The 14710-nt window shown below is 37.3% G+C and overlaps 1 protein-coding gene across 9 annotated transcripts in view; it reads right to left on the bottom strand.

Annotated features, from left to right (window-relative positions):
• Nucleotides 1–14710, bottom strand: part of ubr5 (ubiquitin protein ligase E3 component n-recognin 5) — a 134337-nt gene that overhangs the window by 35460 nt on the left and 84167 nt on the right. For all 9 annotated transcript variants that reach the window (XM_052022852.1, XM_052022853.1, XM_052022858.1 and 6 more), the window contains 12 exons: nt 13356–13451; nt 10754–10877; nt 10064–10161; nt 8641–8786; nt 6850–6941; nt 6252–6398; nt 4767–4885; nt 2047–2173; nt 1836–1965; nt 1334–1494; nt 679–918; nt 453–576 (listed from right to left, as the gene is read on the bottom strand). In XM_052022852.1, coding sequence (XP_051878812.1) covers nt 453–576; nt 679–918; nt 1334–1494; nt 1836–1965; nt 2047–2173; nt 4767–4885; nt 6252–6398; nt 6850–6941; nt 8641–8786; nt 10064–10161; nt 10754–10877; nt 13356–13451 — 1604 coding nt within the window. The remainder of the gene's footprint in view (nt 1–452; nt 577–678; nt 919–1333; nt 1495–1835; nt 1966–2046; nt 2174–4766; nt 4886–6251; nt 6399–6849; nt 6942–8640; nt 8787–10063; nt 10162–10753; nt 10878–13355; nt 13452–14710) is intronic.

Below are 14710 nucleotides of genomic sequence, written 5' to 3'. Positions count from 1 at the left end.
CAAAATATAGTTTTATTCCAGATATGGTCTCCAAGTCCAAGAATTGTGTGCAGATTAGAAAAGCACCAGAAATCTTTCAGTGAAGAATACGTATCCCAATTATTACCCACCTTGTTTCAAGACTACACAAAAAACATTTTAAATAACAAAGTAAGGGTCAAACTTAAAAGCCTGTGGTGAGAGAAATGGAGCTCAGGTTGCTGAACTAGGTTCCTCTCTGTACAGATGTTGCCCAACCCAACTACTTTCAGTAATTTGTTTATATTTCTAGTGTCTGCAGTTTTGCTTTTGGACAAATTTAAGTGCATCTGGAGGCTCAAACTGTATAATCTATGCTTGTCAGACATCTGAACAAATGAACTTCAAAAAAAATTATGTAAATAAAACTAATATACAATCTACAACATTCACTAGAACTATACATTTAAGCGAGCACAAATCTGTAATATTACCTCTTCAACATCTGCTGTGACAATGTCATCTTGCTCTTCATCTCTTCCTCGAACAGGCTGTGACTGACTGATGCGCCTCTGTTGAGGATTGCGAATGATGTATGAAGATTGTGACTGGCTGGAACTGCAAAAGATGTTGAATTACAAGAACAGATTCTTCTATGATTGAAATCACTTCGCTGAAAATTAGGCGCCCAGTAGACAAAATAACAGATGTAAACTTTACCTGCTGGATTGATCAGAGGACTGTCTTGGAGGAAGTGGCTCTACAGAGAAAAGTTCTTCACTACCTTGCATAGCATCCAGACTAGTGCTTGCCAAAGTAAAGGGAGCCGTTGGGCGTGCAATTCCCATTCTGACGGGAACTATGAGGGATTCCGCCACATTACAGAGTTCCTCTACGGCATAGGGTAGAAGTGCCTGGAATACCCGCTTGCACTTGCCAATTGGTTGAGGTACGAAATTACTACAAAAATAGGAAACAACTGTAGAAACTGCAAAAATTAGGTAGCATAAACTCTTTAGTAAATCTGGGTACAAGAATAATTCAACCAGGACCAACCCAACATCCTTATATTGTCCTTAAGTTCCCAAAAATCTGTAAGATTTTAACAGAAAATCTAACACAACATACAGACATACTGCTTATTTTATCTATTCAAAATTAAGTTATCAAACTATTAGTAAATTATATTTGTAGAAAAGTGAAATAGACCATTTTAGTTCATGTTTTTAAGATGTTATTTCTGAAATACGTTTAATTATCTCAAAGTTCTAAAAATGTTTGGGATAATAAACTACATCAGAAGATTCACAATTTCTTCAGGCTCTATAGTACATGAAAAAGTTTTCACCATTTCTATATATAAATAGTTTCTTACTTTTTTTTCTTTGATGAAGCCATTTCTACACTAAGTATGACAAACACTCTTGCTACTGAGCGTAGAAATCTCATGGTAACTGTGATGGCTTCTTCTCGACGCCCTGGAGTGTACTTGTTCTGCAGCTCCTTCACCAGTGTTCCAAGTAGAGTATCCAAAAGCTTCAAAATATTTTAAAAGATTAAAGTACATTACTAAATCTGCTTATACTTTTGATACATACTTGAAAGCACCATGAAGGAAAAGGAACAAACAAGACATCCATCTACCAAAAAATGACATTTAGCAGAATTCGATACAGAACTGTAATATCCTTGTAGATAAAACTTTTCAGACAAAGATACCACATGCACGCTCATCCAAAAAACATGTAGTATTAAGATAACTGAGCTAATCTTGAATAAATGCTATTGCAATGTTCCTTGAAAATTCATCAACCTACATTCACCATCACTTATCAAGAGCAAAAGCAGTGAGCTCAGAATCTTCAAGATATACTTACTAAGATGTCAGCTGTACACTTTACAATGAGACAATGAGTGAAGCAGTCCAACCGGATAGTGCCACTTTGTTGAGAAAGGTATACTTGCTCTTCTGGGAGCAGATGAGCTATCCTACTGCTGGCACTCAGCCTAAAGCAAACGTAAAAAGAGAATGTTGTTCTTTATTTTCACAAGGTGCACTGCATGAAAAAGCAACTTGCATCTACTTACGGATCCTTGCTTTCTTGTGATCCAAACATGATCATAGATTTCAATGCATTCCAGTCCTGAAGGACACGCTCCAAAGCTAGCTGAGCAAATCGAGGGGGCTCCAAGTCATGGTCAGGCATATCAGAATCTAAGAATTAAAAAATAGCAGGCATTGTTATTGATTTTCAAACGTTATCATATAAAAAAAATTCTACCACAATGAATGAACCAACGTTTTTAAATCATACAATATAGCCCAATGCATAGGAAACAAGGGACAAATAATCAAGCTATGCCAAAATCTGAGTGGGCACCAGGCATCAATAGTCATACATCAAAAGTTAAATTTATCTCATAGCTAAAACTACACCATTACTAAAAATGATTCAATATTAAAGCTTTTCAGTGGCAGCTTCTTCGGGGTACACCTGCACATTTGAATCCCCTTGCCTTCAAAGAAATGACGGGATTCTGTTACAATATTAATGCAACTCTGACATTAAGAACATACTTCTATATAGCACTTGCATCCACTTTCCGCTCTAGCACTTTAACAGACAATACCATTTTACAATTTCCTAAAGCTATCATATGTTCATCCAAGAACATTTCTGTACGGAAATGACATAACCACAGATTAAAATACAAGAGTCCAACAGCCTGCAAGAAACAAGCAACTCTGCAGGCTGTTGAATCCCTGTATTTTAATCGAGTGATTCTGAACAAGACAGACAACTTTCCAACTTCCACTAAGATCTTCCATTTTTAAAATGCACCTCCAAGCAAGTTTGTCACAATTGCCAATATCTCATGCTTAGGCTAATGACTCATTTTTGTTTTGATTATGCATTTGAATTGCTTTGAATTCATCTGGCAATATTTCTCATTAAATTTCAAAGGGTAACCAGAACATGCTTTCTGAATTTTTTTTCTCTAGCAGCTTGTCATCCAACAAACCAATCAGGTGACACAATGCATCACTAAATCAGATAGATTGTGGGATTTTGTATATCCAACTGCATTAACATGGGCCTGGGAAAAGGTCACTTAACTTGCAAGGAAATGGTAACTAATGCAATGAAACAAAAAGTATATAATTTTAACAGAGAGAAATGAATTTCACTTCTTCTGGGCTCTTCCTGCCCATTTCCTTTTCTGCAGCTTTACTGGTTATGAATAGTTCTGAATAGAAAACTCAGAGCATATAAAGTTAATGTATGAAGTTGATGGAGAAGGGTTATTCATGCAGCAAGTAATCTGAGTATTTCTTGATAATTAAAGGTTTAACTTGCTATGCTAGCACTAGATTTTGAGAGCTGACACTATCTCCCAAATGAGAATAAAGGAATATCGATGCTGGTTAGTTTAACGGTCACTAAAATAATCTCCAAGTCCTTCAAAGGTTTTAGTGTTTTAAATGTTGACTATTGCAAAGCATAATAGGATGGAAAAATTTCTGCCAGTTCAGTGATCATCATGGTTGACTTCTAGACCAGTGTAATACAGCACAGAGGTCAGGAATGTACTGGAGATCAGATATCAGCACATCCAGTCTTCTATTTCACTGCCAGACTCAGCAGTGAGTTTAGTCAAGTGAGCCAAATGGCTCAGTACCCTTCTTATCTAGACCCTCAGCTTTATGCCTGTCATTTCCGATGTACATAGTATAATTCCAATGATCTGATCCGGTTACTAACCCGGACTAAAAAGACAAGTGCAAATAAATCCACCCCAGCCCCCCCCCCCCCAAAAAAAACATGCTAATGTACTTGTTCACACTGATGGCTAGCCAAAGGATCTACAGAAAATCCTGGCTGGAGGTAGTACACATGCCAGTATAGAAGTACTGAATGCACTGATGCGACCACTGCACTGGCTTCCTTCAACCAAAGTCACTGGCTTCCTTCAATAAGTTAAATGAAGGCAACTCCCCCCCCCACCCACCCCCAACAATTGTTTCAATAAATTTATGTCAGTTAATAAAATAACTCAATTCACTAATTTCTTTAAACTGATTCTAATTGCTTGAGTTTGAGAGAGATATTTGGAAACTGAAAAGACCTCTAGGGCATAAAGCCTGGCTGCTGCAAACCTCAAGATCTTGGGTGGCCTGCAGCCACAAAAGGTGGGCGCAGCTACTAAGCTAATAATGCAAGGCAACTTCAAAGTGAGAGCCAGATCTGGTGCGCTCAGGCCCAATGTTTGTAATTTCAAAACAAATGTAGTCTTTCACAATGTCATTTGACAGTAACAGGATCTACCACTCAAGGCTGAGTCACTGCTCCCAGACAGCTCCACTTTGCAGGATTGCTGTGCAAGGCCTGGAATTCGATATGATCTCTAAGGCCGCAAACAATTAGTGCAACAGTGGGAATAATGTGGGAATGAGCATGGTCAAGTGAGAGGCATAGGCTGAACCAATGATTTGACTCATACTTAGTCACATTATGTCATATGGCAGCTGCCTTATAAGGTTTTAAAATCCCTTCTACTTTCTTCTAACAAGCTATGGAAATAACTAATTCCTTAATGTCAATGCGGCATCTGGAATATATCCACAAATCAAATGAAATAAAATTGCTCAAATGGTACATTAAATTTTAATTGACTAACTTTTGATTTAATGTGTTATACAACCTGGATAATTTCATACACACACTACAATCAGCTCCCAAAGTGCAGTGGATGTCTCACAATCCTGTACTTTAATCCTAGAAGTAGTCTTCAAAAGTTATACTAACCTTCAACATTTGCAGTCTTCCGGTTTCTATCCTCTCTTATTCGTGGTGGACGATACTGACAATGTTCTACAGTTTGTCTAGCAACAGTTTGCACTAGAAACAACAGCAGATGTTCACCCCTGTAAAGATTTTAACACTTAGATGGAATTTGTGAATTGAGGAAGGAACTAAGGACAAGTAGCAGAAATATTTCAGTGCGCCAAGACAAAAAACTTGTGACAAAGTCACATTGAAAGACTTCATGACAGGGTTAAAAAGTTAGTTTTACTTTCTAATTTTTGCATTCCCTTTTCAGCCTAAATCTATCTCAAATTTAAGTGTTCATGTTCTTGAAAAACTACTTTTTTTTAAGAAAGATGGTGCACTCACTCCAAAACTGACAGTCTTTACATTTAAAAGAACTATTTGCGAGAGATTTAATGCTCCGAATCAGCTTCAAGCAATTCTGTGTCCTTTAGTTCAGAAGCAAACAAACTAAAATATTGTGGGCACTGGAATTTTGATAGTTAATGAGCTAACAGCAGTGACATTAGAGGAGAGGAACTATTTCAGGAGTTCAAAAAACTTGGTTTTGTTATTGTAATAGAAACAGCAAGTTCCAGAGGAGCCAGTCACTATTTCCCCAAGCCAAATAGAGCCTGACTGCTGCTACTTGTTTTGATTGTATTTGAGACCTGTCCCATACTGCGCGTGATGCTCTGATGCTAGAGTTCTCAGAGGAAACTGAAGTAGAAATCCATGTGAAACGTCGAGGGAGGATTTTCTTGCTGTAAGAATCATTTTCTAGCAAGTCAGTCGCCACTACTGGACCCTATTTGGAGCTTGTAAGTTTGTAAAACAGAACAAACGTTGACCTCTGTGCAAGTTCATGATATATAGTGTATTTTTTTCCCCCCCCAAAGCAAGTGTGATTAATTCAGAAAAGTTAGTGCAGAGGCCTCATTTTAGCTGACCACAGAAGTGTAAAACATGGGTTCGACAAACAAAAACAGAGCATGTGGGAAACACCCAGGAAATCAAGAAGAATCAGTGGGGAGAGTGTGTCACCATTTCAGGTTAAGGAGCCTTCACCAGAACTGGAAAAGTGAGAAGAAAAGCATCTTAACTTGTAGAGTGCGAGAGAACAGAGGGAAGGTCTGTGAGAGGGCGCTTACCACAGTTGTCAAGCTAACTATTTTTAAAACTGGCAGTTAAAACAGAAAACAAACTAAACTGGAACATAAATAAATGAAGTGATTACCCAAATAAGCACTTATATTTTTGTTCCAATCATGTTTTGAGAAAAGTTGTATATTCCATATTTCAGATGATTACAAGTTTCTCAAACACAAATCTTAATTATGAATTAATGCTGATAAGTTTCACAAGTTTTGGATGGTTAATATATAACGTCAGTAGCATGCAATAAACTTTCATATATTGTCACAAATGGAACTACCATTTGCTTTAAATCTATTTGCAGAAACTGTCATTCTAGATACTTGCCTGCTATTTGGCAAAGTCACAAGATTGGTTGTGGTAAGGAGTCTATACAGCAAATCAAGACGTGCAGATTTCTGTCCCGCAATCAATGTTTTGCACTTGCACTTTTCCCAGCAATCACAATATGCAGTAGGGGAGGTCCTCTTCAACCTGAAGGAGTTGTACATAAAAGTTCATCGTATTTTAAGTACCACGAGACTCTAAATCCTTGAAAAGCACACAACTAACATTGCAACCAATTAACAAGAAAGTTGGCTGGCCAGATCTAGTGATACAATAGCCAAAGACCAAATTAAAAGTGGTATGGCAACTAAAACACACAGCATCATTGGAGAACAGAGCCATGTCCAAATTTTACCCCATCGTTAGATGTTACCTTGCTCATATTAGAGACTGAAACTTAACAAGTGAACTCAAAAGTGCTCACATCTCCCATACAAATGATTAAATATCCCTGGGAGGAATACGTCTGTGGATTGCCAAAATGTAACTAGCTTTGTCTCAGTCCAACATCCCCCTCCCCCCACCAGAAGAGTGCATAAACTTAAATTGCTTTGGGTTTGGTCAATAACATTCCGTAGTTTAAAACCTAGTTACTCACTTGCAATCGTGCCCTTTGTGACATACTCTTGCACATTCTGTACAGCAACACAGAGACTCCAATAATCCACATGTTCGACATTCAAAAATATCCTGCACAAAATTTAGTGCAAAGCATTGGTATAACTTGAATGCACTAAGCGATGGTAATAATAGATTAGTGCTATATTTTGAAAAAAAAAGTACAGAACAATAAATGCTCTGTGTGCTAAAACAGCAAATTCAAGTTATTCACTTTCATAGAATAGAAACTAATTTAAGGCTGTAAAAAGTGTTGGTGTACAGTAACATCTAATTCATTAAATGCAGAAATTCAAGTAATACAGCAGGCAATTTGGAAGACAAACGATATGTGCATCTTCTTATTGCAAGAGAGATGAACTAAAGAAAGTATTTCCGTGATTGTTGCTTTAGGTTCCTCTACTTGTTAAGTGCATCGTAACTTGAAAACAATCACCTTTTCTCTTTCAGAGTATACATCCTGGAATTTGCTGCCAAATGGCACTCTGAGAAAGAGCTCTACCACTTGCCAAAGAAAATTAGGATAGGCATTAAGTGGCCTCATCAATAATGATCACAAAGCCCAAATAAATAAAAAGGTTTTGGAGTGCAAACCTCAGTTACAGTACTTAGTATCTTTAATTACTATTGAAGGTTGCAGTGCATTTTCTTTAAACTGATTCCTGGGATGGAGGTGGAGGAGGAGAAAGAAGGGTTATCATTTGAGGAGAAACTGGCTTATTTTCAGTGGAATTTAGAACACAGATGATTACACTGAAATACAAGAAGAATCCAAAAAGGGATTGATGCCAAAGCTGTTTCCTCCAGCTAGTGAGTCAGGAACCAGGGAACAGTCACACATTCAGGATTGAAACAAGTAATTTATAAATCTTTGGAATTCCGCATGCCAGAGGGCCGGGGATGTTAAGAGGTTGAGAACATTCAGATAAATTAAGTTCTGGACACCAAGGGAATTGAGGGATACAGGGATCAAATAAGTGAAATTAAGATACAGGATCAGCCATGATCTAAAAACATAACAGGAGCAGGCCCATCTGGGCCCTCGCACCTGCTCTGCTATTTGATGAGATTATGGCTGACCTTCTATCTTCAATCATTTCCTTGTCTTTTCCTCATATCCTTCAATTCCTTTACTACTAAAGAATGTATAGATCTCTGTCCAGAACATACTCAGTGATGAAATCTCCCAGCTCTCTTGGGTAGAAAACACCAAAGATTCAGAACCCTCTTGGGGAAGACAATTTCTTCTCATTTTTGTCCAAATCATTGACCCCTATTTTGAGATGATGGCTGCTGCTCCTCGACACATCAGCTAGGGGAAATATATTAATGAATGGTGCGGCAGGTTCAAATAAAGCCTAATCCTGATATTTCTAGTGCCAACAAGATTTAAGTAGGGAGATGCACAAAAGGCCACAGTTTGAGGATCAGACTTCTGGGGGGCTACAGTGCCAAAACAAATCATGCAACAATGACTAAAAGATAAAGCTAAAGATTGCCATGGGTGAGGAAGATTAAATGAGAAAGAGCCTTCACAACTAAGAATGTTGGGTGAACAAAAAGGTCCACGGTGCAATTACAAGCTTTTGATATCTCCTATAGCACAATTAGGCACGTAAGGAAGCAAGGTAATAAAGCAGAATGGAGCACCTTGGACTCGAGAGTAATACAACTAAAAGCACATAGTATGCATTGCTGATTTGTTGATCAAATCAAATTTTGATTTTAATCTGCAGTATTCATAGAAATCGAATGTATCTCTTCAAAGTACCTGGTTAATGTGCTCTGCTCCAGTCCAGGTAAAACTGCAAGTATCATTGCAGCACAGGACATATAATGGGGAGTCATCTGGATTTGTACCTGGTGGACAAATCATGCTCATAAATATATCCTCTTCCTTTTCACCCGAGACATCACCTGAGGGGGGAAAAAAAATTATAGAATTCATTGGAAGCAACCAAACAGCAAAAATCACTACAAGCTGGAGGAAGGATGCAAAATAAAGCACGTTGAAAAGTTGTACCCAAATTCAACAAGACACTAATATGCAAATGGTTTAATGCGTGGCCCTGACAGCCAACTAAATCCAATTATCAGAACCAGCTGAAAAAATCTCAGTCAATAACAATTTTATACTTTTGTTTCCTCTGCATCATTACATGGGCAAGCAGATGTCATGTGCCTAGATTTCTGGTACTGTTCAAGCAACTATAGCAAATAATCGATTTGACCTCCAAACAAAAACCAGATAGCCAAGAACTTAGCTGATGGGTTTTAAGAGCATTGAAATACAGATCACTATTCAGGATCAAAAATTAATCAAATAAATCTATTAACATACTTACCAACAAAGAAGAGTACTCTTGGCTAATAATCTCCCTAGTTGATTTTTGGACACTCCACTCATTAAACCTTTAAAGAATAAGGCTTCAAAATGATTGTGATGGCACTCTTGCAATGGTCTACTAGTTGGCCAGAGCCTGGTTTACCACATCTGCTTAGCTGGGGGCCAAGTTACATCATCTGAAAGCCCACAGGTTTTGTAGCTTTTAAAAAAAAGTTAAGGGTGATTTTCACTACTCCATCAGCTTGAATTTCTTTTGCCTCTCGTCTGACACTTTTGGCTCTCTTTAGCTCTGGAATGATTTACAATGCACTTTGAAAATCAGATTCTTTGAAAAGCTAGTAGAAAGTTCCCTATCAACAGGATTCTTGAAATTCAGCAACAGTCATCCTGGAAAACATCACAAGTATATCAACCAGGCCATGACTGAATGGCTTCATTTCCAAGATACTAGGAAACCATCTAGCTGCTGCAATTTTGCCATGAAAATGTTTCAGAGATTTTGTCCACAAAAGCTGAAATAGAAGGGGTCTGCTTTACAAATCTCAAATGCAATATCAATCCATGATTCAAGTAATCTTTGGAAAAGCTTCCTGTTCCAGACAAATCCAACATCAAGGATAACTTTAGCCTTAACAGGAATACCATTATTCCTGTTTGCATCAGGGATGTTCTTTAAAATCCTGTATACCTGCTTGTGGGGATTAAGCCTTTTCCACATGTGAAAAGACTGCATAAAACCAAGGTTTCACAACTTGACGATGAATTCATGAATCACCACCTCATTATTCATAGAGTTATAGAAAAATACAACATGGAATTCTTTACATTCTCCTCAAATGATAGTTACCTTTGGCTATTTTCTGAGCTGTTTCTAGAATAGTTATTGCAGCTGGATAAGCTCTTCCACCAACAGCAAGCATAAAAGGTGTCATTCCTCTAGCATCCCTGAAAATGCATAAGATGAACAATAAAGCAGATTTTGATTTACAATTGATAATGTATTTAAAATATGACTAATTCGCTTGGAATCACCACCTTTTAGAAACAGAGAATGCAATTTACTACTGTACCACCATGACTAAGGAACAGTTGTTCCCGTTAGCTTCTTGAACCAATCTTGAATTAAGTTTAAAAAAAATGGGACCACAAAGATTTTAACTATAAGAGATTCTCCAGAATGAAATTTACAAGATACATAAGCTTTCATTGCAAAACTGAAGTCATTTCCTCACAAAATTTGGTGGATTCAGTTACAGATTACCCAAAAAAATGCTGAGAGAAAAGAAATGCCCACAGGTTCTTCATGCTGATTTAGGAAGTTACTATGCACATTTAAACATTGCCCCCTGACTGACTCTATTATACCATGTAACTGCAATTGGATAAGCTCCCAATCTTAATGCCTAGTGTCCAATCTAATGCTTCAGGAGTATCACACTGCTTATAGTTGATGCAGACCTGCCAAAAGAATTCTGTAATTAGCTTATTTCCATTTAGATTTGTTGCAAGAGATATTTTAATAGTGCACCTCACTTACTTGGCTGAAAGTAATTCTCGAAGATAAGGTCGCAATACCACACTTTCACAAAGTAATTTTAAGATTAGGTGAGCATTAGCTTTTCTGTCCTTTAACTCCACAACAGGTGGCTCAGCTGAAGGACCTAGGCAAACAAATATATTTAAGTAGATGAAAAGTGCGCTTTTACACATTTTTTCGTACAATACGATGCTTTATGCACAATATATAGTCTTAAAATTCAAACCAACAGGCCACCTTATGGAGAAAGGAATAAACTTGTTCATAACATGGAACAACAAAAGTTGGAGCTAGCCGATGGAATAAAGATCTATCGGCATCTCAGTAATGTTAATAAGGGAAAAATCAATAAACAATTATGCGTGTTCTATAGATGTGGTAACCCAAGGATTACTCATTCAGCTATTGGTGTCAAGATTTTAAAAATGGTACTAGTAATGAACAGCTTGTAGCCCATAAGGACTTAGAAGCAATATTTCCAAATTACAGATCTAAACTGCAGATGAGTGCCCGCTGACCAAATTCAACAGGGTTCTTAGTCACCAGGAATATATGCAAGCACTAAATAAATCACGAGATTACTATAAAAACCAAGTACAAAAGCTACACCACAGAAACAACCTATTCAGCCATTGTTTATTCTCCATATTATGATTACAAATTACCTTGAGAACTAAAAGGAACTCTACACTATTTCCCAACAAGATGGTGGGGGGACAGGACAGATGGAAGTGGGGCTCTTGACTGATTACAATGCCTTGGTAATGTCGAGGTGCTTCATTGTAATGTTAAAAATATACCAATAGTTTTGCAATTATATTTCACAAATAATAAAAAAATTTTACGTTTTATACATTCAGCCTCAACCTTTAATTTGAGGAAGTAGTTAGTGAATTGCTTAGTCTGATTTTTATCTTCTGGATTAGAGAGAAATTCTGCTTTGCTTAAATAAACCACACTCCATTCCTATGAAGTAACGTTATTCAGACATCAGCCATCATATTTACTTTTATTTGTAAAATTGATTAAGACAATAGTTTATAGATAGCTGACAAAGTTGAAGAAAATGAAAACTTTGTCCACTCCAATGAAATAGTGACAAGAGAGTGGGGGACAGGACAGATGGGGGCTAGGGCTCTTGACTGATTGTACTGCCATGGTGTGTCAACGTGCCTCATTGCATGTAACTGGGCACTGTTTCAGACTGCATCACATGTAATCATTTCAGTGTTGATACCCTGCCTTCTTGAACGGTAAGAGAAAAGCTAATATTAACTTAGACTGAAAAGTGTTCTTGAATCAGAACTGTTGTGGCAAATGAGACCACCAGCCAGCCTGTTGAGTTGATGCCACACTTAGTTGAGCAATTTTGTTTGTCACAGTCTTCAACTCCTTTTACATGGACCTCAAAATAATATTGTCTCACATGCCAATCTAATTTCTATTTTCCAGCTTCAGAATGATTCAGTTTCTGCCACCATGACAGGTATTGTAATCCGTATTGGTGGCTAATAAAGTGGCTGAATCATTTCAATCACGAAGGACCCAGGTTCTACATCTTAAATCTGGCAATGCCATTGAGGCAACAATCATGATGCTAAAGAATACTTGCATTGTGCCTGGAGTTAGAAAGGAACCATGTACAGACTCTCAGGAGTACTCAAATGGTCTTAAGTTTCCTCCAACTTAAATGATACACAGATTTGAAATCTCTCACTTGGTCACATTTCAAATTAAGTATATTTATTATACAAGCATACTACACATATTAAAATACACTGTGGGAATAATATACAAACGATAAAAATAATTTGCAAAGGACATTGGAACAGGAAATTTGAAGCCTATTATTTAATAAATATAAAGCAAATTTGCCGCAAGCACCAACTTCTCCATCCCCTACAAAGGCTCCACTGTTAAGGATTAACCCAATTTATTGTTTTTATATATACAGTTATCACTGACAAGACCAGCATCGTTAGCCCATCCCTTATATTCATTGAATGGATGCTGCTGACTCTGCTTTGAATTGATACAGCCCACATGATGATTCTCTAATACTGCAAAGCAGCTGTGGGCTCCCAACATGGTCTTGGTCTCTCATGGGTAAAGGATTACTTTAGATAACTACTTCTGAAATTAGAATGTGGCATCACAAGTGAGGCCAGCATTTATGAATCTTCTGAATTGTCTGTGAATAGGTGTGAATGAGCAGCCGTCTTGAAATTTAGTGGACCTTCTGGTAGAAGTATTTCCATGGTGCTGCTGGGCAGGGAGCTCCAGAATGTAGATCAATGATGGAGGAACAGCAATTCACTTTCAAGTATGGCAGGTGTATGTTTCCATGCACCAGCTTTGGCTCAGGAGGTGCTGTAGGGTAAGCTGAGGTTAAAATTACAAAAGATTTCATTCCTAAATACAACCTATTGACACTTGCTAAAAATGCACTCCAGCAAACTTTTCATGCACCTTTTTCATTCTTGCTAACGCTTGTAAAGGATCACACAATAAGAACTGTTATTTGGACAAGACAACCTCAAAAGTTGTCAAAATCTGCAGGAAGAGGTAGAAAACTTGTTGAAAAAAAATCTTAAATCTTCACCTGGTATGGTAGATGTGCTTGGTCCCTGTCCAGTGCCAGACGCTGCTGTGGTAAGAGATCCAACAGCGGGGGCCAGGATAAAGTCAATGTCACCATCTTTCAATAAACAGAACAGCACATATTCATCAACAACAATCACTTTAAAACAAAATACTTCCATGATTAAAATGTCTTTAATTCCTTTTTCTGCATTTTGGAGAAACTATTTTATCGGGCAGTAATATTTGTTTACTATTATATAGCTTGCTAAAACTTTAGGTTTTGTGAAGATTCCAAAATTTTTCCTCAGTTTATTACATACTGATTATTTGGCTGAATGCCACACATTTACAAGGGATGTACAAATTCCACAGCATAGCACTAATGGTAATGGCGTTTCCAAAAATAAGAATCTAATTCCCTGAATAGAGCAAGTGCAGAAAAAAAACAGCAGTAAGCCACATCAAATACCTACAAATTACATAGAATTGTAATGAGCAATCACTGACATCAGAAAACAAAAACTCACACCCAAAATAATTTGCATTAAAAAGGTAGAAGTTTTTAATCTCACTGTATGCTTTTGTTAAAACTAGTGTTATGGTTAATCTTAAAAGTGCATTGAATGGACTTGAAAAAGAATGATGGATATTTCCCAAAATAGGTTGGATAGTACCAGATGAACACATTAATTGCTCAGAATTAAACTAAAAAACTTTTAAACATCCTTTCAGCATATCAGACTTGCCGATACTTGCAAGGGGTACTCCAACAATACCTTCCAAAACCAGGAGTTTTATTTGAAGAAGCTTTTAAAACCACTGTTTATTTCTTGTTACTACTTTAAGTGCAATTAGGAATGAGCAATCAATGTTGGCCTAGCCAGGAACATGCAGATCCCAAAAGTGAAAAAAGTTTAAAAATTATGAATATTAATTAAATGCAACTGAGATATTTTAATATATAGGATGTAATGTCACTGAGTGTCAGCCATGGTTTCGTAAGCAGCACTTGCCTCACAGTCAGAGATTTGTGGGTTTAGCTGTGTTTAAAAATCGAGGTCACTGATGCAGCATGGTACTGAAGAAATGCTGCACTGACAGATAAACCATTTGCTCTCGGTTGGACATAAAAGATCTCCTACCACTATCCCAAGTGTCTTGACTAATTCTGACACCTCATTTAACACAGCTGTAAACAGATTAACTGAGCATTATGCACTAATGGTGTAGTTCTGCATACTGTGGAGCTTGTAGGATCAGACTGCATTGTCTAACATTAAATCAGAAAAATGCAGCTAGGTAATTTGAAAAGCCTGACTGGTCTCCTGGCTCCAATTGAATACTGGTGATCATGAAACCCCCATTGAACTGTCC

The sequence above is a fragment of the Pristis pectinata genome, chromosome 9, assembly GCF_009764475.1.
Source record: "Pristis pectinata isolate sPriPec2 chromosome 9, sPriPec2.1.pri, whole genome shotgun sequence".
Classification (NCBI taxonomy): domain Eukaryota; kingdom Metazoa; phylum Chordata; class Chondrichthyes; order Rhinopristiformes; family Pristidae; genus Pristis; species Pristis pectinata.
The sequence above is the reverse complement of the archived record's forward strand: the minus strand, read 5'-3'. Positions and strand labels throughout refer to the sequence as shown.